At 50.0% G+C, this 20,937-nt stretch overlaps 1 protein-coding gene across 5 annotated transcripts; it reads left to right on the top strand.

Annotated features, from left to right (window-relative positions):
* TRAPPC3 (trafficking protein particle complex 3) lies at nucleotides 1,690-16,470 on the top strand. Of its 5 annotated transcripts, none has more exons than XM_005678702.3 (6): nucleotides 1,807-1,920; nucleotides 9,218-9,315; nucleotides 10,040-10,137; nucleotides 10,382-10,481; nucleotides 10,888-11,070; nucleotides 11,537-12,293. In XM_005678702.3, coding segments are annotated over exons 3-6 (405 nt in total). In that variant the 5' UTR covers nucleotides 1,807-1,920; nucleotides 9,218-9,315; nucleotides 10,040-10,135; the 3' UTR covers nucleotides 11,657-12,293. The 5 variants fall into 5 exon arrangements, with proteins under 5 accessions (XP_017897084.1, XP_005678757.1, XP_005678758.1 ...); XM_005678703.3 differs by having other exon boundaries at nucleotides 1,821-1,920; nucleotides 9,221-9,315; XM_018041595.1 differs by lacking the exons at nucleotides 1,807-1,920; nucleotides 9,218-9,315 and adding an exon at nucleotides 1,690-1,764.

Genomic DNA, 20,937 nt, shown 5'->3' with positions numbered 1-20,937 from the left:
GAGGTGATGGAGAGGGACTGGTAGTTGGGACTGAGAGCCCTTGAAGAAGTTACTAAGGAGCCAGGAGATCTTTTAGACTAGCCTGAAAAGGACCCCGCCCCCACCCTTGATTCAGGACTGGTGACTCCCTCTTGGAGGAGGAGTCCCAAAGAAAAAGAAGCCAAAAGGAGGAATCACAGGCAGAGAGGGGAAGCTCAAGAGGCTGTAAGATGGGCAGGGAGAGGCTCCGCCCTCAATCTCTCCAGACCCGCCTGGCCTGACAGCAGGCTGGGTGGGGTCGAGCGGCTGGCTGTGACTGTGACTCAGGTTTCTGTGGGCAGCCAAGGGCAGCCGGCAGGGAGGAGCCCAGACCAACAGACAGGCCAGCCAACTGCAGCTTTCACCTCAGCTGTCCTCTCTCCTGGGAATGCAGGAGGTTCTTCTCTAACTTTGCTGGCCTCTGAGGGCTAGCCCACCCCTGCTCTCTCATCCCTACCCCCAACTGACCCTCATGTTCCTTCCCAGAGCCCTCAGCCCAGGCACTGACACAGGACAGAGTCAAAGGTCACTGCCTCTAGAGAGTCCCCAGCATGTCTGTGCCACAGGAGAAGAGTAAAATAATAATTGGTTCTGCACCAAGAGGGACAGACTGGGGGAATCTTGGGTACTGGTTTTCAGGCTGAGCAGCTTGGGCCCCCCAGCCTTCCCCAGCCAGGATGGCTCAAGTCTGGTCAGGCTGGTTGTCATGGTGAAGACTAGGGGCTAGAATGCAGCTGCCAGAGTCAGGCTACCAGGCCTAAGTCAGAAGACGGGGCTCAGGGACTAATAGCACAGTCCTCTCAGAACTGACTAGCCAGGCAGGGATGGTTGGAGCTGAAACCGAAGAACTATGGTCAGGGACCGTAGGACTTCCCCTTGGTGATGGGTGAGGGTGTGGCCAGTTCATTCCCCTCGTATTTCTGGGGCCTGTTTGCAGGGCTGTGCTTTCAGAGAGTGGCTTAAAGAAAGGGAATGCACGTTTACTTTGTGCCAAGTGCTCTGCATACATGTCTCACCAACCTTCACAACAACCGAGAGAGCCAGCAATTTGCCTAAAATGGCAAAGCTAGGATTAAAATCCAGAACCGGCTGCTACCAACGTGATCTTTCTTTTCTGGGAACCAGTCTTGTTCTAGGGAAGAGAGAGGGAGAAATTGACCTGAACTTTATCAGACTGGATATTTCATCAGGAAGCCACGGTGGTAGGATGCAGGTGCTCGCTGCCTTTGGGGTTTGGGGACAGATGACAGTTCGAAGAGAAAGTCACTGGTGAAATACTTGCCACATAGTAGGTGGTCATCAAATATTTTTGTAAAGAAGCAGCCAGATCTGTGTAGGAGCCATGGCCAATTTTCTGGGACATCCTGGGAGCTTCTGCCTCTGAATTGCAGCAACAGCGGAAGAAGCTAGTTTGAAACAGGGACTTTCCAAGACCATCCCTGGCGGGAGGAATTTGCGGAGCATCAGAGTGAGGGTTAGGCAGGGTGGGAAAGAACTGTGGCGATGATACAGGATTACTGCAAGCTGCGGACGCCACCCAGCGGCCATAAACCAGGCGATAGGGAGCCATGTTACAAGAGTCCTCTGTGCGCGGAGCATTCTGGGAGTTGTAGTCGGGCTGCACTAAGGGGCGGTGTTGCCAGTGGGGCTGTTGGGTGCTGCGGTCCGGCGTTTATTGGGCGGGAAGAACCCTCGTCTGCCGGACTACGAGTCCCGTGGTGCCCCGCGGCCAGCTGCGCCGGCGCGGTGAGTCGGTGCCGGTCAATCCTTAACGCTGAGGGGGCAGCTGGCTGGGTCGAGCAGTGTTGGGAGGGGTTGCCGAGTGGGTCTGTGGCGAGGCAGGGTAAGGCGGCCGGCACCATGTCGAGGCAGGCGAACCGTGGCACCGAGAGCAAGAAAATGGTAACCGGAGCGTGTGACCTCGGCGGGTGGGGCGGAATGGAGGTGTTCTGGGGAAGGGGCCCAGCGCGGGGTGCAAGTCTCAACTGGAAAGGCGCCTTCTACCAGCCCTGGGAGGGAGTGGTTCCGCTGGAGGGAAGGAATGGGCTCATTGGTGGGTCGAGAGCGGAGATTAGCTCTGGGAGCGTGCCGGGTGCGGGGCAGGTTGGAGGGCCGCTGGAGGAGCTCGAAAACCTCTTCCCCCGCCACCTGAGTGCGATTGGGTACGAGACCAACAACGACGGCGACGATAATAGTAGCTCCCACTGTTGCTCTCTTGCTGCATTAGGCGCTGGGCCAAGCACTTTACGTCTATTATCTCATTTAACCCGCAAAATAACTCGTCAGGTGGATGATAAAATCGCCGTTTTAAAACTCAGAGGTTGCATAACTTGCCCCTATTTACAGCTAAGACGAGTTAGGATTTGAACCCATGTCTCTCTGACTTCAAAGCTAATGCTTCAGACTACTGGACTATAATGTCTCCCACATTGTGCCGGGGGCATTGTGAGATGCTCAGGTACTGATTTAACCAGAAAGCAAGAGAGTAAGGGGTGGGCCAGAGTAGACCGTAAGTGGTCCCCCTCTGGTGAAGGTGGACAGGCTCCTTTCTTGTCCTGGAAATAGTAGGACACCATCTATCCTAGAAAGTTTGGCTGCCGATGGGGGCTGGCCTGGAAAGTAAAGTGGATGATGTTTTTCTCCAAACTGAGGGGATTTCTTGACAGGTGTTTCTTTTCTTTGGCATCTTCTTACTTCCTCTAGAATTGCCCATTTGTCTTTATTTTCTGATTTACAAACTGAGTTATTAAAGGTCGCATGCAGGGCAGATCTGCGGCCTTTTGTTGACACTCAGCTCTACAAAAGATGACAACTTCCATTACACCTTTGTATCTTATACCAGGAACAGCCACCAAATATGGGCAGCAGGAGGCCCTGTTACTCCAGAGTAGTACTGTACTTTTCCTCTGTCGGATCTCTTTGAAAAGTAGATAATAGCTGTGGACCTCCCCAGGAATAGTAAATAGACAAACATAAACAGACATTTACTTACATTTAGGGGGAACTTGTGGGCCCCCGAAAATACTCTGTGAATCATAGGTTAAGAATTCCTGTTTTGGAGGAAATAAGAAGAAAAAGGAAGAAGAGTGTTTTGCTAGGCAGCAGTGTCATGCAGGTTAGCCGTCCCCAACCTTTTTGGAGTTAGGAACCAGTTTCATGGAGGCCAGTTTTCCATGGGGCGTGGGGTGCAGGTGATTTGGGGATGGTTCAAGCGCGTTACATAATTGTGCACTTTATTTCTGTTACTACATCAGCTCCACCTCAGATCATCAGGCCTTAGATCCCAGAGGTTGGTGACCCCTGATGTATTGTAAAAAGCATGGATATTTGTTGGAATCCTGATTGGTCCTCAGTTCACTTATCTATACAGTGGGGAAATAATGCCTTTCTAGGATTAAGTGAGATAACAGTGTAAAATGCAAGGGACATCGTAAATGTTTATTTTCCTCTCCTTTTCCTCTGTGAGCAGATATCAGAAGTTTTCCTGTTTAGTTTTCATATCTAACTCTTTTTCGTATCTTTTTTAAAAACTTGAAACCAACATTGAAACTTTTAATACAAGTTTAGCAGGAACCTTCAGTCCCTACCCGGCATCCCTCAGTATTCACTTAGTTTTGGTGAATTGAGGGAATTAGGGACTGGCATCAGTGCACTCCTGCTTCAAGAGTTTTGCTCCTGCTGTGGTCTCTGCTTGGAACCTTTCCCCCAGAGAGTAGCTCCTCCTCACCTCATTTACAGGTACTCACCTCCGTCTGACTAGTTCTCAATCCTCTTACTGTTTCTCTTCAAGCACTGTCTATTTCATTTAAAATGCTTCATTATAAATTATGTATTTACTTGTTTGTTTATAGTCGCCCCATGAGAATAACTCTACGAAAGCAAGGGTTGATTTGTTAACTGCTGTACTTCCAGCACCTAAAATGATGCTTGGCACTAGGCAATCTGTATTAAGTGAGTGACATGAAGGTTTGGTTCATCCTGTCATTCAGTTCCTATTGGTACCCACCTGAGGCTTGTCACATGATCCTCTTTGTAGCCACCTGGTTTTGACATGCTCCCCTTCTTTCCTGTCTGCCTGGGGAGCTTCTGCCTCTAGCAGTCCACTTCCCAATCAGCCCAGCCTTCTGCTAATTGCTGTGTTCCCAGTTAACCCTTCTGAAACGTAAATGGTGAATATGGCCAAGTAATTAGATCTCTGCTTTTAATCTGTGCAAAGAGAAACAACCCATTTGTCTAGCAAACTTTTCCTGGGGCCCAGCTCTGTGCAAAGCATTGTGGGAAATGCAGAGTTGAAGTCCTAGTCCCTAACCCTGAGAAGCAGTCCTCTCTGAGAGAGGTTGAAAAATATACAATGCCAGGAGCATAGAAGTGTCTGGGATAGAGCCCTGGCTTCACTGCTTACTGGTGTGACCTTGGGCAAGTGTCTTCATTGCTATCAACATCAGTTTCACTATCTTTATTTATTTATTTCTGGCCACAGCAAGCAGCTTGAGGAATCTCAGTTTCCCCTACCTGGTATTGAACCCACGCCCTCTACAGTGAAGCATGGAGTCCTGAGCACGGGACCACCAGGGAAGTCCCAGCATCCTTTTTCTTTTTACATTAAAGTTTCTCTACAACACTATGCTAGTTCCATGTGCATATAGTGATTCGATATTATTAGGTTGGTGCAAACATAATTTTTTGTTTGGACTGTGGTTTTGGACTGTGAATTTTAAATCATTATAACTAGGCTCAAACACATCTTTATTAATCAAAATAGGAACCAACACATTTTTTTGGTTGTACAAACAACACATTGTTGCCAACAAGAAATAAGCGTGTTCATTTCTATAGTGTAAAAATCTGTGATTTGGGATTCGACGAACTCTTGGAAAGCGTTTTCTGCCTGCCGCTGGTTGTGGAAGCATTTTCCCTGCAAAAAGTTGTCGAGATGCTTGAAGAAGTGGTAGTTGGTCGAATGAGGTCAGGTGAATGTGGCAGATGAGGCAAAACTTTGTTGCCCAATTCATTCAGCTTTTGAAGCGCTGGTCATGCGACCTGTGGTCAGGCGTTGTCTTGGAGCAGAATTGGGCTCTTTTTTGTTGACCAATGCCGGCTGCAGGCGTTGCAGTTTTCAGTGCATCTCATCGATTTGCTGAGCATCCTTCTCAGATATAATGGTTTCGCCAAGATTCAGAAAGCTGTAGTGGAAGATACAGGCAGCAGACCCCCAAACAGTGACTGTGACCATTTTTTGGTGCAATTTTGGCTTTGGGCAGTGGTTTGGAACTTCTTCTTGGTCCAATCACTGAGCTGGCTGTTACTGGTTGTCACATAAAATCCACTTTTCGTCACATATCATAATCTGATTGAGAAATGGTTCGTTGTTGCATAGCGTAAGAGAAGATGACACTTCAGAATGATGATATTTTTGATTTTCAGCTCATGAGGCACCCACTTATTGAGCTTTCTCACCTTTCCGGTTTGTCTCAAGTGCTGAACGGTAGAATGGTTGACGTTGAGGTCTTTGGCCACTTCTCGTGTGGTTATAACAGGATGAGCCTTGACGATCCTCTCAGTTGGCCATTGTCGTTGCATGCTTGTCAACTTCCGATGGCCGGCCACTGCGCTCCTCATCTTCGAGGCTCTTGTCTTCTTTGCAAAACTTCTTGAACCACCACTGCACTGTACATTTATTAGCAGTCCCTGGGTCAAATGCGTTGTTGATGTTGCGAGTTGTATCTGCTGTTTTATGACCCATTTTGAACTTGAATAAGAAAATCGCTCAAATTTGCTTTTTGTGTAACATCATTTCCCTAGTCTAAAATAAACATAAGGGACTTTCCTGGTGGTCCAGTGGTTAAGATTCTGAGCTTCCAGTGCAGAGGGCCCAGGTTCGATCCCTGGTCAAGGAACTAGATCCCATATGCTGCAACCAAGAGCTCACATTTGATAACTAAGACCCGGCACGGCCAAATAAATATTTTTTAAAAATAACAAAATAGAATAAACATAAAATAAACAGCAAGTAGTGTCATTAGCAAAAAATCATAAAGTGCGACATACACATTAAAACGATGTATAACATGACCACATTTAGTAAGAACGTACTCCAGTATCAAACAGCAGAGTTCAACAATGTAAAACCACAATTACGTTTGCACCAACCTAACACTATACACAGAGAAGGCAATGGCACCCCACTCCAGTACTCTTGCTTGGAAAATCCCATGGGTGGAGGAGCCTGGTGGGCTGCAGTCCATGGGGTTGCTAAAGTTGGACACGACTGAGTGACTTGACTTTCACTTTTCACTTTCCTGCATTGGAGAAGGAAATGGCGACCCACTCCAGTGTTCTTGCCTGGAGAATCCCAGGGACGGCGGAGCCTGGTGGGCTGCTGTCTATGGGGTCGCACAGAGTCGGACACAACTGAAGCGACTTAGCAGCAGCAGCAGCAACACTATACACTACGAAATGGTCACCACACAGGCATTCTTGTTAGTGAAGATGTTAACTAACCTTTGTGTGTTTAGGCCTGCCCTTTTTTTGTGTTGTGACTATTCTCCAGAGCTCAGATGAGTTACTACTTAAGTAGCAGCCCTCAGAATCTCTCTTGACAGGAGGCTGGAGAGTGACGAAGAGGGAGGGACTCAGTCCTGTTACTGACCTTCCTTCCCTAGCATCTTGCTGGGCAGTCACACTGGGTTATTTGTGTTGACAAAAATAGTAAGCATGACTCTTAATAAGTATCTTGGAACTTCACCTCCAAAGGTTAGCCCCCTAAGGAGTTTGGATGTTTTGTTTGGTGCACTGACTACAAAGCTGCCTGAAAACCATCAAGTGCAGGAGCTTACCTGAGTGTAGGGCTTGGCTTAACTTATTCTGCACAGGGTGCCTGAAGTACTTGACTTTGCCAGCATGAACTCACTCCTGTGGTTTCTTGGTCTGCAAAGCATCTTAAGTCCATTATCTCATTAGACCCTCCCGTTCCATCAACCCTGTGATTGGCACGTCAGATTTCACTGTTACTTTTTTTGTTGGGGAAAGATTGAAGCTCAGCAGAGTGAAGTGACTTAGCTAAAGTCTTTCAGCCAGTGACAAGTCTATACTTAGAATCAGGTCTTCTGACTATGAACCCTGTATCCTTACTAATTGCTTTAAAGTTCTTTCTAGTGATTCAGAATCTCCCTCTTTGAACCTCCTTCAGAGTGCTTTCTGTGACCACAGAGAAGCAGTTTAAGAACAAAAATAACAACATCTACTCTTTCTTTTTTTCTTTGGCCTTATGTGGGATCGAACCCATGCCCCTGCAGTGGAAGTGTGGAGTCTTAACCCCTGGACTGCCGGGGGAATCCTACCGTACCTACTTCTTGAGTAGGTGCTATGCAGCAGGCACTCTTCTCACTGATAATCCTGAAGGGCACATAATGTTGCCACCACTGTACAGCTGGGAAAAGCTGATATTCAGGGAGATTAAGCAGTGACTTAGGAAGACTTAATAACTTTTTACAGGACAGTGCTCAGCATTAAGAAGAGTGAGTCTCAGTTACTTAACCTATCCCCTGTAAAATGGGGATAAATAGTGTTTATTTTGCTGACCTCTCATGGTTGTTGTGAAGATCAATAAGTAACTGTCTGTGAAGATACTCTAAAAGTTTTATAAATGTTAATGATCGTTATTATTAAACATAATTAAAGCAGTCTGAAAGTAGAAGTTTTGCGAAGAGATTCCTGTTTCTGTTGGGAGGAAGAATGTGCTTATGTTCAGTGACAAAATGGGGCTGGTTGAATTATGTGACCTTTATGGTACCGTGGAACCTTAAGTTATAAGGGTCTTCAGACTGCAGCCTCTTGTTACTTCTCTGAGTTCCTCTTCTGTTCTCTCTTGGGTTTACTCATCTCTGGTCACACTGCTCTCCTAGCTGTATCTCACACATAGCAGACATACTCCCACCTCAGGGCCTTACACTTGCTGCCTCCAGTTTTTTCCCCTACATATCTTCATGGCTTTTCCTTATTACCTTCGGGTCTTTGTACAACCGTCATCTTAATGAGGCCTTTTCTAACTACCCTATCTAAAATTGACCCCCCCCCCATATACATATCGGTGAACATAAATACTCACTAATCTTATACACTCATTTTCCTCCGTGGCTCTTATACTGTCTGGCAAACCATTTATTTATTCAGTTTATTGCTTGTTTCCCTCCTGTTAGGTAGTTTCTGGTACATAGTAAACCTTGAGTGAAAGGTTGTTCCTACACTACAGCTCATTTCCTTTTCCGTTGTCGTGCACTATTTATGTCATGAGCTATTATTCCACATAGGCTTGGTTCATAATTGAGTGGAGATAAACTTAGAAATTAAGAGAGGCTATGGAGAGTCTGGGTCATATTCCATTCCCAGATTCCAGGCTTATTGATTCTGTGAGCACCAACAGATCTGTTTAGGGCCTTGATTTTTCTTATTGATAAATTGGGGGCTGCTGCATGTGTGAAGTGCTTAATAACATCGTGATATGTATGTTACTTGGCATCATGGTGGGCAAGGCTCTTGGATTCTCAGTCCTGGGATTCATTAATAATGCAAGGAAAGCTCTTCTGATTTAATGCAGTGGCGCCAACTCTATGGACTGGTTACTGCTGGACTGTCTCCATCCATTCATGCCCAGGCCACTCTAATGCCAAACCCTTAACTTTACTAAAAATCATTCTTCTCCTTAATAGCTCCCCTTTAACTGCCATACTTGGTAATATACCCTGATCTTGGAGATACCCTGACCTGTTTTAGTTGAATTCAGAGAGCTTACTTATTCAGAAGCTGATTCTTTTTGACTCCGTAGTATAGCTATCTTTTGTTTTTTTGGGGGGGGAGGTGATTAATACTGCAGTTGTTGGGCACAGTGAACAGAATGAACAGTGGCTTAGAAACTTCTGGTGTCTGTCCCCCCAATTACTTTTGTCAAGAATTAGCTGTCCTTGGACAAATTACTGAAGTTTCCTCATCTCTAAAACCAGATTAGTTCCTGCCCTTTATGCTTTACAGAGTTAGTGTGGAGTGGAAACTGAGATAATGAAAAATAGAATGCAGTATGTAAGCAAAAGGCTTTCGCATTACTATTCTTGCAGTGACCTCATCGCCAGGCCCTGAGGATGAGGTGAGGAACGATGGGTCCTGGGAGCCTGGGCTTTGACTTGAGTTATACTTTCTTCCCCAGAAGACTTGCAGACAGAAGGGTGCTCTTCTGCAGGTCTGACAAGCCTCCATGCAGAAGGCACTGGTTGGGTGGCACTTGATTTTCAGCCTTATTTCTATGTAAGTACGTTGACCCAGATGTTAACACGCTTCTCACTTTGTTTAACTTTGATAATGCCTCTGCTCCAACCTGCTGCTTTTATTCTATAGTCTTGGTATTTGCTGTTCCTTTCACCTTCCCATCTCTCTGTTTTTTGGTAGGTAGGTGACAGGATTCTTTATCTGAGAAAGAGATTCTGTGATTCTAACTGGGGTTGTAATAGAAGCCAGTCCAGGTCAATATTGTGTTCCAGGCACAGAAAAGATTGTATTTCCTTCAGTTACCCCTTTCCTACAAACACTTCAGCTGTGTCAAGAGGAACATTATTTTTCCCCCTGTTGGTGACTTGGAGGGGTCTTCACTAGTGCAGTGGACTTCATCTGGTACTTCCTTCCTCCCCACTCCTCTGCTGCTCCTAGATGGGGCCTCAGGAGTGCAGTTCGGCTTGGCAGCTGTGGTGGGGTCCTGGGTCAGCAGAAGTCACCTCGGTGTGTTGGAAGGGTGACTGCTCAGTGGATGAGGCACCTTTCCCAGCCCATTTTCGAGTGGGTCTGGTTGCAGCCCTGTTGCGTTGACCCTAGGGAGCCAGATTCTTTGGTTACTCCACAGAGGATGATGCTCTTTCCCACGGGACACCATAGCCTTCCATTGAATTCTGCCAGTTGCACTGAGGCTGATCTAGAGTCTCCCCAAACCTTCTCTTTTGTGTGGCTTGCTCCTGACTGCCTTTTCAATCTCTTTTAGAGCTCTGAGCTCTTCACCCTGACCTACGGGGCTCTAGTTACCCAGCTCTGCAAGGACTATGAAAATGATGAAGATGTGAACAAACAGCTGGACAAAATGTGAGTGGGCTCCTCCGTGGGAGAGACAGGAACGGGACTCCTGAGCACGCCGAGTCTACGTGGTCCCTTAGAGCCCAGAACAAGGTCCTCTGTCAGAGCCAACCCTTCGGGTGCTGTTTCCACTGCTTATTTATTGGGAGGTTTGGGGATTGTCCTCATTGTCCCTGTACCACTAACAGCATTACATTCAGACATAAGACATTCAGACCCCATAACATAGTCGGTTCTCTCATTTCTTTCCCAGGGGCTATAACATTGGAGTCCGACTGATTGAAGATTTCTTGGCACGGTCAAACGTCGGGAGGTGCCATGACTTTCGGGAAACTGCAGATGTCATTGCCAAGGTCATTATCCTGGGCCACCAGGCCATGCTGAAGAATTATCATTGGAAGGCACTGCTTACCACCCTCTCCCTTAGAGAGGCCCTTAGTATTCCAGAAGGATAGCTAGGCAGCTGTCTGGGCCAAAGAAGCCTTGCTGGTGGTTTAAGAATAGTACAGATTATGAAAAAGGGAAGAATGGTTGGGAGCATCCCTGTGGATTAAAGCCCCACTGGAAGGAGAGAGGTATGGAGTTGTGCACAGTTGCTTTTCCTTCTTTGCCCTGAATACCTGAAGCTTCAGTGTCTTGCGGAGGCCCTAGTCTTTTTCCAGAGCCATTTAAGTCCCCTTTCTGGTCCCATCACATCACCTTCCCTGGTGCACAGCCCCTCCTGCTCTTCCCATAGTGCCATTGTGTGTCTCCTGACAGGTGGCATTCAAGATGTACTTGGGCATCACTCCAAGCATCACCAATTGGAGCCCAGCTGGTGACGAATTCTCCCTCATTTTGGAAAATAATCCCTTGGTGGACTTCGTGGAACTTCCTGATAACCACTCATCCCTTATTTATTCCAATCTCTTGTGTGGGGTGTTGCGAGGAGCCTTGGAGATGGTGAGTGCAGCTCTTTTCCTTCTGAGACACCTGAAAGGTAGTAGGGTCTTAATAAATGTTTGAATGAATGAATGAGAGTGAAAAGAAGGGTTTAGCGCTCACCTGGTACTTCGCTGCTGGAGATGATGAGGCTGCCAAGCATAGGATCCAAGTTGGAGATCTCTACGTGGTGTTGATCCTCATTGCTTAGGCTGGGAGGTGGTGCTGTCAGCCCCCAAAGCCCGGGAGCATCTGTTCCCAGATTGGCTTATCTGGTGACAGTTTAATTTGTGAGTGTTCTTTGCTTAGTCTCTCCTGTTGGGTTGGGGCCACTGCCTTTTTTCACAGGAACTAGCAACCTTGTCCTTGTGGAAACCAACCCCCTTGTTTAGGCTGCTCTAGGTGAGGCAGTTATAGCTGCATCCCCAGTGATTTCACAGAGGCCGTGGCCAGGCAGCTGCCCCTTCATTTTCACACTGTCCCCCAGGTCCAGATGGCTGTGGAGGCCAAATTTGTCCAGGACACCCTGAAAGGAGATGGTGTGACAGAAATCCGGATGAGGTTCATCAGGCGGATTGAGGACAACCTCCCAGCCGGAGAGGAATGACCATCCCCAGGACTCCAGGGCAGCCAGCAGGAGCACTTGTTGGATCAGAAAGCCTCAGTGCTCCTCCTGCCGTCGAGAATTCAGTGACTCTTTAACGGATGTTATATATTCTTCTAACCTTGTTGCCATTCTCCGTGTTAATAAAGAGCAGACTGTGATATAGTCCATTTACCTACAAGTGTGCGCATTCAGGAGCGAAATTCTGTGCTCCCTATCCCTTCACAGGGGCTGGGTGTAGTCATCCTTGGTTGGACTAGAAGGAGCTCAAACCATTTTACATTCCTGTTTGAATTTTCCAAAGCAGAACCCACTTTGACCCCATTAAGGTAAACCTCGCGCACCTATACCTGGGTCTTCAGAAAGTCATTGGTGAGTGACTGTAGGGAGTCCAGGACTCACTGGACAGGGAGGAGACGATGGGAGGGGTGGGGCGGATTTGCTGGCTGGAGTGTGATACCCTCTAGTGCTTGCCAGGAAAGGGGAGCCAGTCAGGCCGGAAACATTGACTTCTGGGAAACCACCCAGGTCTCTCATTCCTCCCTGCTGTTTGGAGGCAACATCTCCTCTTTTTACAGAGGGTCCATCTTTTTTTCTTACAAATTCTTCAATAAAGACACATTCTTGAGTGAAATCCCAATCATGTCCTGTTTTCTTTCTGCTCGGCCCTGGGAATTTTGTTACAATGGGGTGTGCAGACCTGCTGGGTCCTGTGCCCTACCTTGATTTTATCTAATCCAGAAATACTTCTCCCTGTGGACCAGAGAGTCTGGGAAGCCTGGGAGGCCAAGGAGGCTCCTTCAGAGTCATTTTTGAGTCTACTGTCTATAGCAAAATCTAGAAGCAGACCAGTATCCCAGATGTTCCTAAAATGGACTGTCCTGGGGTCTTGGCCACCACGTTGGAGGATGTGGCTAGAAAGACCATGTAAACCTTGTTAGGGTGCCATTCAATGAGTGTTTACCAAGTGCCACCACTGCACTGAACACTTTGTATGCATTATCTAATTCACAGTAATACCATTTTTAGAAGGCCACAAGTTGCCACGGTCATACAGCTAGTAAGTGGAGAAGCCAGGGTTCAAAGCCCCAGCCAGACTCCACAAGCCCATGTCTTTTTTTTTTCTGCGCTGGGTCTTGGTTGTGGTACATGGGATCTAGTTCCCCGCAGGGATAGAACCTGTGCCCCCTGCAGAGGAAGGTGGATCCTCAACCTCTGGGCCACCAGGGAAGTCCCCACAGCCCACGTTCTTAACCATGATGCCTTCTTCACACTGTGGGATGGTGGAGGAGCAGGCCCACGGCCCTCTCAGTCTCACAGAGCTTAGTGTAGCTTTTAAACAGAGGGGTCAGAGGTCATCAGGCCATATTTGGTAGCACTCTGCTTGGAGACAGCCTCGGACTTGAGGTCCAGATACTCAGGTTGTTGGGGTGAAACAGAGCCCCGGACCTTCCCCAAGGTTAGTGGACAAGCCTGAGGTGAGGGGAGCATTGTGCTTGAAGTGTGTCTGGTCGTAAAGTTCTAGGGCGCTGGAACACCCGACGTGCCTCTTCCAGCTGGGTTAAGCTGCTGACGAGGAGGAAAGATCACTTCTGGGGCCCATAAAGAAGCGCTGAAGAACTGATGCTTTTGAACTGTTGTGCTGGAGAAGACTCTTGAGAGACCCATGGACTGCAAGTAGATCAATCAGTCCTAAAGGAAATCAGTCCTGAATATTCGTTGGAAGGACTGATGCTTAAGCTGAGGCTCCAATACTTTGGCCACCTCATGTGAGGAAATGACACATTAGAAAAGACCCTGATGCTGCAAAAGATTGAAGGTGGGAGGAGAAGGGGATGACAGAGGATGAGATCACTGACTCATGGACATGAGTTTGAGCAAGCTCCAGGAGTTGGTGATGGACAGGAAAGCCTGGCGTGCTGCTGCAGTCCATGGGGTCGCAGAGTTGGACACGACTGAGGGACTGAACTGAACTGATGCTTCCTCTAGGATCCCCTTCTCCGAACCTCTTTACCTCCCCTTCCAGAGACATACAGTTTGGGGCCCCGGTGCAGGCACCCCATTTTGGTCAGCTGCATCCTCAGCACCCAGCATGGGGTTGGGTGCAGTCACACCAGAGTGTGAGTGAATGAGAGGGCGGCTGATGGAGTGAATGCTGGGGCCCGATGTGGAAAGCGTGTGGTGTCTAGACCTGCCAAGAAAAGTGGCGCTGCGCCACCCTTTCTCTCTCCAGGGGGGCCCTCGCCCTTCCTCTCCTCCTAGTACCACAGCCTACTTTCCAGCAGCTGTTTGTATGGCGTGAGGTTTTGGGTATTTCCTTTCCCAGAATTTAACTTGGGCAGCGTTACAGGGTCGGCAAGCTGTGGAAACAAAGTCCCCTTAGTAAGTTCTCCCAATTACAACTCCACAGTTGTGTGATGTGCACTCAGGGGCTGAGGGAAGGGAAAGGGCTGAGGACTATGAGCTATTCGGAACATCACCTCATTCTCTCCCCAGATGAGCCAACCATACAAGGCCCAGCTACCCAACAGCTGCGCCCCCCACCTCTGAAATTAATTAGCTGTAGATTACATACCCCTTTGCTTTACTGTGGCTGAGGGTGGACTACCCCCTGCCCCACAGCCCCCAGGCTAGGCCATTCCCCATCTATGATGTACTGGCACAGCCTCCCGACAAGAAGGGGCAGGGTTGCCTGGCTATATGGGAATGGCTGACTAACCAGGTGGGCTTCCCAAAGAGCCTGGGTGGCTGGAGAAGTCCATGCTGGTGGCTTTGGGGCTTGGCGCCGGCTGGGCAGAGTGCTAAGGAAAGGCCTTGTCTGCAGCCTTTGGCCACCAGGGGTCTCCAGATCACTGTAACATCCCGAGAGTAACCATGGGATCCCTGGTTCTCAGAATTTGCCAGAAGATGCACCTGATGGAGGAAATCTCAGAGGCTGGTCAGAGCCTGAAAGTGCCCCCTTCCTTTAGTCACAACCATTTGAAAACAAAGCTCCATGGCTGCCCAGGGCGTTGGAAAAAGCACACTGGCAAAGAAGTCTCTGGCTTCCATTCACACTCCATACTCATACTCCTGAGTATGAGACGTGCAACCTCCTGAGTTGGACGCGCTAGCTCTGAGCTCTTGTCTAACCAACCCCCTCACCTCCTGAGTGGAGACCAGAGTACCAGCCCTCTTCCCCTGATGTAAGAGGGTCCTGTCCCTGCCCCAGCCCCCAACCAGTGACATTTCCAGATTCAGGGTACCCCTTTCTCTGGCAGATCAGCTGCCCCTACATTTGTCCTGGGCATCCAGGTCTGAGAAGGAGGTGGCCACAGAGGCCCAGGAGCAGAAATTGCATTAAGTAAAATTAAAACAGTCTCCTAACAAGTAGTCCATTGTGGCTGCTAGGGGGTGGTGGTGCAGGAAAGGCATCCTCCATTCTCCTGGAGCTTAAGTGCCACCATGTGCTGTTCCCTGGAAGCCAGAGGGCCAGAGAGAGGGCGGGGAGGGTGGCGGTGAGGAGCCTCGCTGTTACCAATCCCCAGCCTTTGATGTCGGGCCAGGTCTGACCCCAGGACGGCCGCTGGCCACTGCCAGGGGAGCTGTGGGATGCAGCGCATTCCTGGGGGCAATTTGCACTTCTGGCAGAAGGAGAGAAAAGTTTCTACTGTGGGGAAGGGGGTGGGGAGAGGGCGCTGCAGCAGAGTTGAGGGGGTGGGTGCTGTGAGGAATAATGGAGGGAGTCAAGGCACAGGGCAGCAGCCTCCTGACTCAACCTGGCTCACTTAGCCTGTGAGCTTGAAGCCTCCTCCAGGAAGGCTTCTCTGATGGACCCCAAACAGATGAGAAGCAGTACCCTCACTCCTCAACACACAGGTATAGTCCTGGGAGATGCTGAGAGAAGCAGCTGCTTGTCCCCTCTGGCTCTGGAGGCCTGGACCATCAGTCATGAGGGCATCTAGGACCAAGCCAGGCTGGAGGAAGGCTGGGAAGATGGCGTGATGAGCATGGCAGCTTGTGAGTGAATGCAGACCAACGTTATTCATAGCAACAGCTAATATTTACTGCAGAGTGACTCTGCCAGTGCTAGTCTAAGCATTTCACATGCATCTCTCGTTGAGCATTCACAATACTCCTAGTACTATTCCCATTTTGCAGATAAGAAAACCGAGATACATAGCTAACACATATTAGATTCAGGACTTGAACCAAAACAGCCCAGTATTGGACACCAAGCTCTTCTCCAGTATGTTCTGGGTTGCATATGTGTGCTTTTGTATTTCACTGAGTGACTATTTGCCTGTGTTCCTTGAAGAGTGTGTCTGTTATGTGAATTCTTTCATTTAATGAAAATGTAGCCCCAAGTTGAGGGCTGGAGACACGATGCTGGGAGATGTTATCCATGGGGAAGCAGCTGAAGGCATGTATGGTAATGGGGAGGACAGGTTGAAAATGGAGAGCCAAGGGTGAGCCCCAGCTCTGCCACTTATTGGCTATGTGACTCTGGACAAAGAATTGGATCTCTGGTCCTCAGTTTTTTCATCTGGAAAATGGGGATAATAATGCCTACCTTGCTGACTGTTTTGAGGATAAAACAAAATGAAGTATGTGTATTTCCTGGCCTAGGCTGAGTGTTCCCTAATTGGCAGTTATGATGAACATGATATTTGGGGGAATTATCTTGCAGAATTGCTGTGTGTGGATATATGAGTGTCTGCAGATGGTAATTTTGCAAATTCAGGGCCATGCCTCTATTGTTCATTGCTGTATTCCCAAGTGTCTAGCATCATTTTCAGCACAAAGCAGGTACTCAATAAATTTTTATTCACTGTTGAGTAAGTGTAAGAATGGAGTAAGGAGGGCCCATAGAGGTGGGTGGGCAGTGTGAACTCGGGGCAAAACGAAAATGCAGAGCCCCTGGTTCAGAAAAGATGACCCAAAAGAGCCTTAAACCAAGTCCTTCTGAGCTGCAAGCCCATGAAGCCAGCCCCAGCCTCCCCTTGCCTTTGAGCATCACCAGCCCCCAGCCCAGCTGGGAGGGAGTATAAGGAGACTCCGCCCAGGCCTGTGCTTCCCAGGCTGCCTGAGGATTGCTCAGTGTGAGCAGGCCAGGAAGGGACTCAGTGACCTGCAGACCTCTCCCCCAGGGAGCCCCTCCTGAGCCAGACCATTCCTGAGAGCAGCCCTCTTGCCCTCCATCTGTCTAGAAACTTACCCCCCACCCCAAACCACCAACCAGGCCTCTGGGTGGTCTGGGCACATGTGGTCACATTTAGATGTTGATTGAAGCAAAATTGTTATAAGATTAGAATATTTAAGGTAACTTCAATTTCCATGGCATTACTGGGATTTTTGAGGATAGGGCTGAGAGGTCCCTGGGGGTGGAAGTGAGGAGAACGGTGGGGGCTGCAGGAGGGGTCTTCATTACCCTAGTTCTGTAAGAGAGGCCTCTGGTGGCTGGAAAGAAAGAAGGGCTCAAGAGAGGGAAGGGCTTCGCAGGAATTGTAGAAGCAAGAGTCCAGTCCCCTAGGGTGTGGGGTGGGCATAAGGGTGTGCAGAATCACCAAGGCCCTGGGAGAGCAGGGACAGTTACCAACACCCACCCCCTCCCCAGACGACTTGCACACCCCAGGCCACACATCCCTGCGAACGTCCCTCTCTCCCCTCAGTTTTCCTGGCAGATGGAAGGGATGGCAAGAGGAAGATTCCATTTAGGCCCTCCGCAGTCTCCAACCTAGAGTGGTTGGAGCCCAGAGAGTTTTCTTACTGACTTGTCAAGACAGAAGTCTAGAAGGAATGGGAGAATCACGGTGACAGGAATAACAATTGCTAACATTAATTAAGTCATTACTATGTGCCAGGCTTGGGTTAAGCCCTTTACATTCACTGTTTCTAAGAGGCCTGATAGCATGGTGGGAAAGCGGGGAGACTGGGGAGCCAGCCTGCATGGAGTCACTTCCCAGCTCACCCACTTCCTAGCCAGGTGACCATGGGTGAGTCAGTTAACCCCTCTGTGCATCTGTTTTCCCATCTACACAGTGGGGACAATACTCTTATCCATCTCAAAGGACTGGTGTGAGGATTCAACGAGTTAATCCATGATAAGTGCTTAGAACAGTGCTTGGTATGGAGTAAGAGCCCCGCAAGGGTTAGCTGTTGTCATCAGGGACTATCATTATCCCTCTTTTAAAGAGGAGGAGTTTGAGGTTTGAAGAAATGAGGTCACTTGCCCACAGTCACCAAGAGGCAGAACTGCAATCCCAGCCCAGGTCTGCGTGACTCTTCAGCCCGTGCTCTAAATGGGGCAGGAGAGGCCACCATCAGCTCCGCCAGGGCTGTGCTAAGCAGGTTACGGGCCTCGTCTGGTTCAGTTTAACCAACCACACATTTCCTACCCTTACTCAGGCCTAGAACAGTCCTTGAATCCTTTATTTTGGCCTCGGATTCTTGTGGCTGAGGGAAATGAAGTCCAGAGATGGGCAGCAACTTGTCCAAGGCCACACAGCAGGCAACAGCAGGCAATCACAGGCAGAGCTGACCCCCTGATATCTAGGCACCATCAGAGCCAGACCAAGGCTGAAAGCCCCTGGCAGGTGGGATGGAGGACCGGCCAGGCGTCTGGCCTGGCTTAGCCCAGAGGTGAGCCTTGGCAGGAAAGTCTGCGACCTATGGTACACAGACACTCATTTCCTGCCTTGAAGTTTGCTGGGCCAAGAACTGGTAGAACAGCAGGTAGCTATGGAGGGTCGTGGCAAGACTGTCTCAGCCTTGCTTTGGGGAGGGGCAGCTGAGGCCCACCTTAAGGGTCCAGTGAAGACCAGGGACCACAGGACCACGGGACAGGGCCAGACTTGGCCTCCTAGGACCGGCTGAAAGATGCAGGGCCTGGAGCCCTCTCTGCCTGCAGGGCCTTCAGCAGGGGGAGAAGAAGAGAGGCTGGGGATGTACGAGGGACATAGAACCAGGCTGACGGGGCGCTCAGGAAAGTTTAAGGGGTGAGTCAGAAGAATCAGCGGAGAAGGTGATGGCACCCTACTCCAGTACTCTTGCCTGGAAAATCCCATGGATAGAGGAGCCTGGTGGGCTGCAGTCCATGGGGTAGCGAAGAGTCAGACACGACTGAGCGACTTCACTTTGACTTTTCACTTTCATGGATTGGAGAAGGAAATGGCAACCCACTCCAGTGTTCTTGCCTGGAGAATCTCAGGAACGGGGGAGCCTGGTGGGCTGCCGTCTATGGGGTCACACAGAGTCTGACACGACTGAAGCGACTTAGCAGCAGCAGCAGAAGAAGAATCAGAGGTAGGATCACGTGGGGGACTAAGTGTGTATTGCAGCAACTGTGCACGTGGAGCCCATGGGAACCCCTTCCCCAGCACAAGAGGTACCTTGACTGCTGGCTTCACCAGCACCCCCATCACTGAACTCCCTCCCCCCACCCACCCTGGAACAGCTCACACTCAGAGCTAAAAACTCTACATGGATTAATGGATTTAATCCTCACAACAAGCCTATGAGAGCTTTTCAGATGAGGAAACTGAGGCTTCAGAGGTTAGGCAACTTGCTCAAGACACGCATTTGATGAGTGGTGGCTCTTGGACTTGAACCCAGGCAGTCTGACTGCAGAGTCCCTGCTGCTTAGCTCCCACCCCCTCCCTGGCCAGTCAGGCCTATCTGATCCCCATCAAGGGCCTGGTTTTCACACCAGCTTGGGGAAGGGCCGCAGCTCTCCACCCCGGCCAGTCTCCTCTTAGGTATCCTGCCACCCCGGCCCCCTCCCCTTTCCCTGGGCAGTGCCCGAGCCTGGCTCCCCTGCAGTCCCTCTGCGCTGGCTCAGGCCAGGAGGCCAGGCCCAAAGACCCCGTGCAACCCCGCCCCACTCTGAGGGCCAGCATAGGAGTGGGCCCAGACTCTGGAGGTGGGTGAGAGGCCCCGTCTAGGAGTGGCGGGACTGGTGTGTACCTTGGCAGGGGGACAGCAAAGTGGGAGGCCCTTGGAGGGCAAGCGGTGGGAGAAGGAGGGGGCCATGGAGGTGGGCCCAGACCCAGAGACAGACAGCCGTAGGCCCTTCCTGCTTCTCTGCTGGACCTGTGGATGGTCTTTCCTACTTAGACCAGACAGACACGCACCCCCTCACCCCAACGTGCCTTCTAGAACTCCTCCTGCACTCGCCGCCTCTGCTTCCTCCCCAGTGGCCACTCCTTTGGCCTCTGCCGCCTGACTCCTGTTCCTTCAAACTCAGCCGCCAGCCCCTGCCAGTCCCAAAGGACTGTGATGTCTGACCCTGGGCCTCCTTAGCCTTCTAGAAACACCCTGCCTTTGCTTTCTGAGTCACTGCCCTCTTGGCTTCCCCCCAACTCCCATCCTACCTTCCAAATCTCCTTTGCAGACCTCTCTTCCCCATGCATGTCCTCTTACTGTTAATGGCCCTGGCCTGAGCACTTCTTCCCTGAACATCACTCCCATGGCCTCAGTTACCATCTGTATACCACGGGCTCCTAATCTCTAGCTCAGAACTCTGCTGGATACATGGAAGCCCATAGGGGTGTGCAGCTAAGTGCATCTGGCCATCTTCCTTCCGAACCACCAGCTCCCCACTGCCCAACCAGAAACCTAGACTCTGTCCTCATTTCTAGGTCTAGGTCCTTTGCCCCCACCTCCGAATCCTGCCTATCCCACCTCCTTGACTCCTCTTGCTGTTGTTTCATTGTTTGTTTTGGGGAGCTGCATGCTGGGCATGTGGGATCTTAGTTCCTGAGCAGTAGCCTCCTCCAGCGTCCCTGCCTCTGTTTTTCTCTGCAGAGAAGTCAGGGGACTCTTTCCAAAGTGCAGCTCTGACCACCTCATTGCACTGCTCCAGAGCCTTCAGGGGCTCCCCATTTCCTTGAAGTGAAGTCTAACCAGCTTCTGCATGGCCTACAAGATCGCGCTGCCCGCTTCTGTGTGTACGCAGGCTCACCTCCCTAAACTCAGAATGTGCAGATCACCAGCGCCCCTCCTCCCGCCACCCGCCTAAGTACTGGCCCTTGGGCTAGGTCACCACCACCAGGAAGCCTTCCGACAACTCCTCATGTATGACCCACCATCCCTGTGCTGGGCTTCCCAGGTGGCTCCATGCTAAAGAACCCGCCTGCCAATGCAGGACACACAGAGACGGCGATTGTATTCTTGCCGTGGACAGAGGAGCCTAGTGGGCTTCAGTTCCTGGGGGCGCACAGAGTGGGGCATGGCTGAGCCACTAAACAACAATCTCGGTGTTGCCCCTTCCCCGCGCTGAGCACACCATGCCCTCCTGGGCGCCA

The sequence above is a fragment of the Capra hircus genome, chromosome 3, assembly GCF_001704415.2.
Source record: "Capra hircus breed San Clemente chromosome 3, ASM170441v1, whole genome shotgun sequence".
NCBI classification, from domain to species: domain Eukaryota; kingdom Metazoa; phylum Chordata; class Mammalia; order Artiodactyla; family Bovidae; genus Capra; species Capra hircus.
This window is presented reverse-complemented; position numbering and strand designations above follow the sequence as displayed.

Bases quoted from the DNA above. Each gene is read 5' to 3' on its own strand.
- TRAPPC3 (XM_005678700.3), top strand. From the start codon at position 1,879: ATGTCGAGGCAGGCGAACCGTGGCACCGAGAGCAAGAAAATG. The intron at 1,921-10,039 runs GTAACCGGAGCG...AATCTCTTTTAG, and splicing joins GCACCGAGAGCAAGAAAATG to AGCTCTGAGCTCTTCACCCT. The intron at 10,482-10,887 runs GTCATTATCCTG...GTCTCCTGACAG, and splicing joins CTGCAGATGTCATTGCCAAG to GTGGCATTCAAGATGTACTT.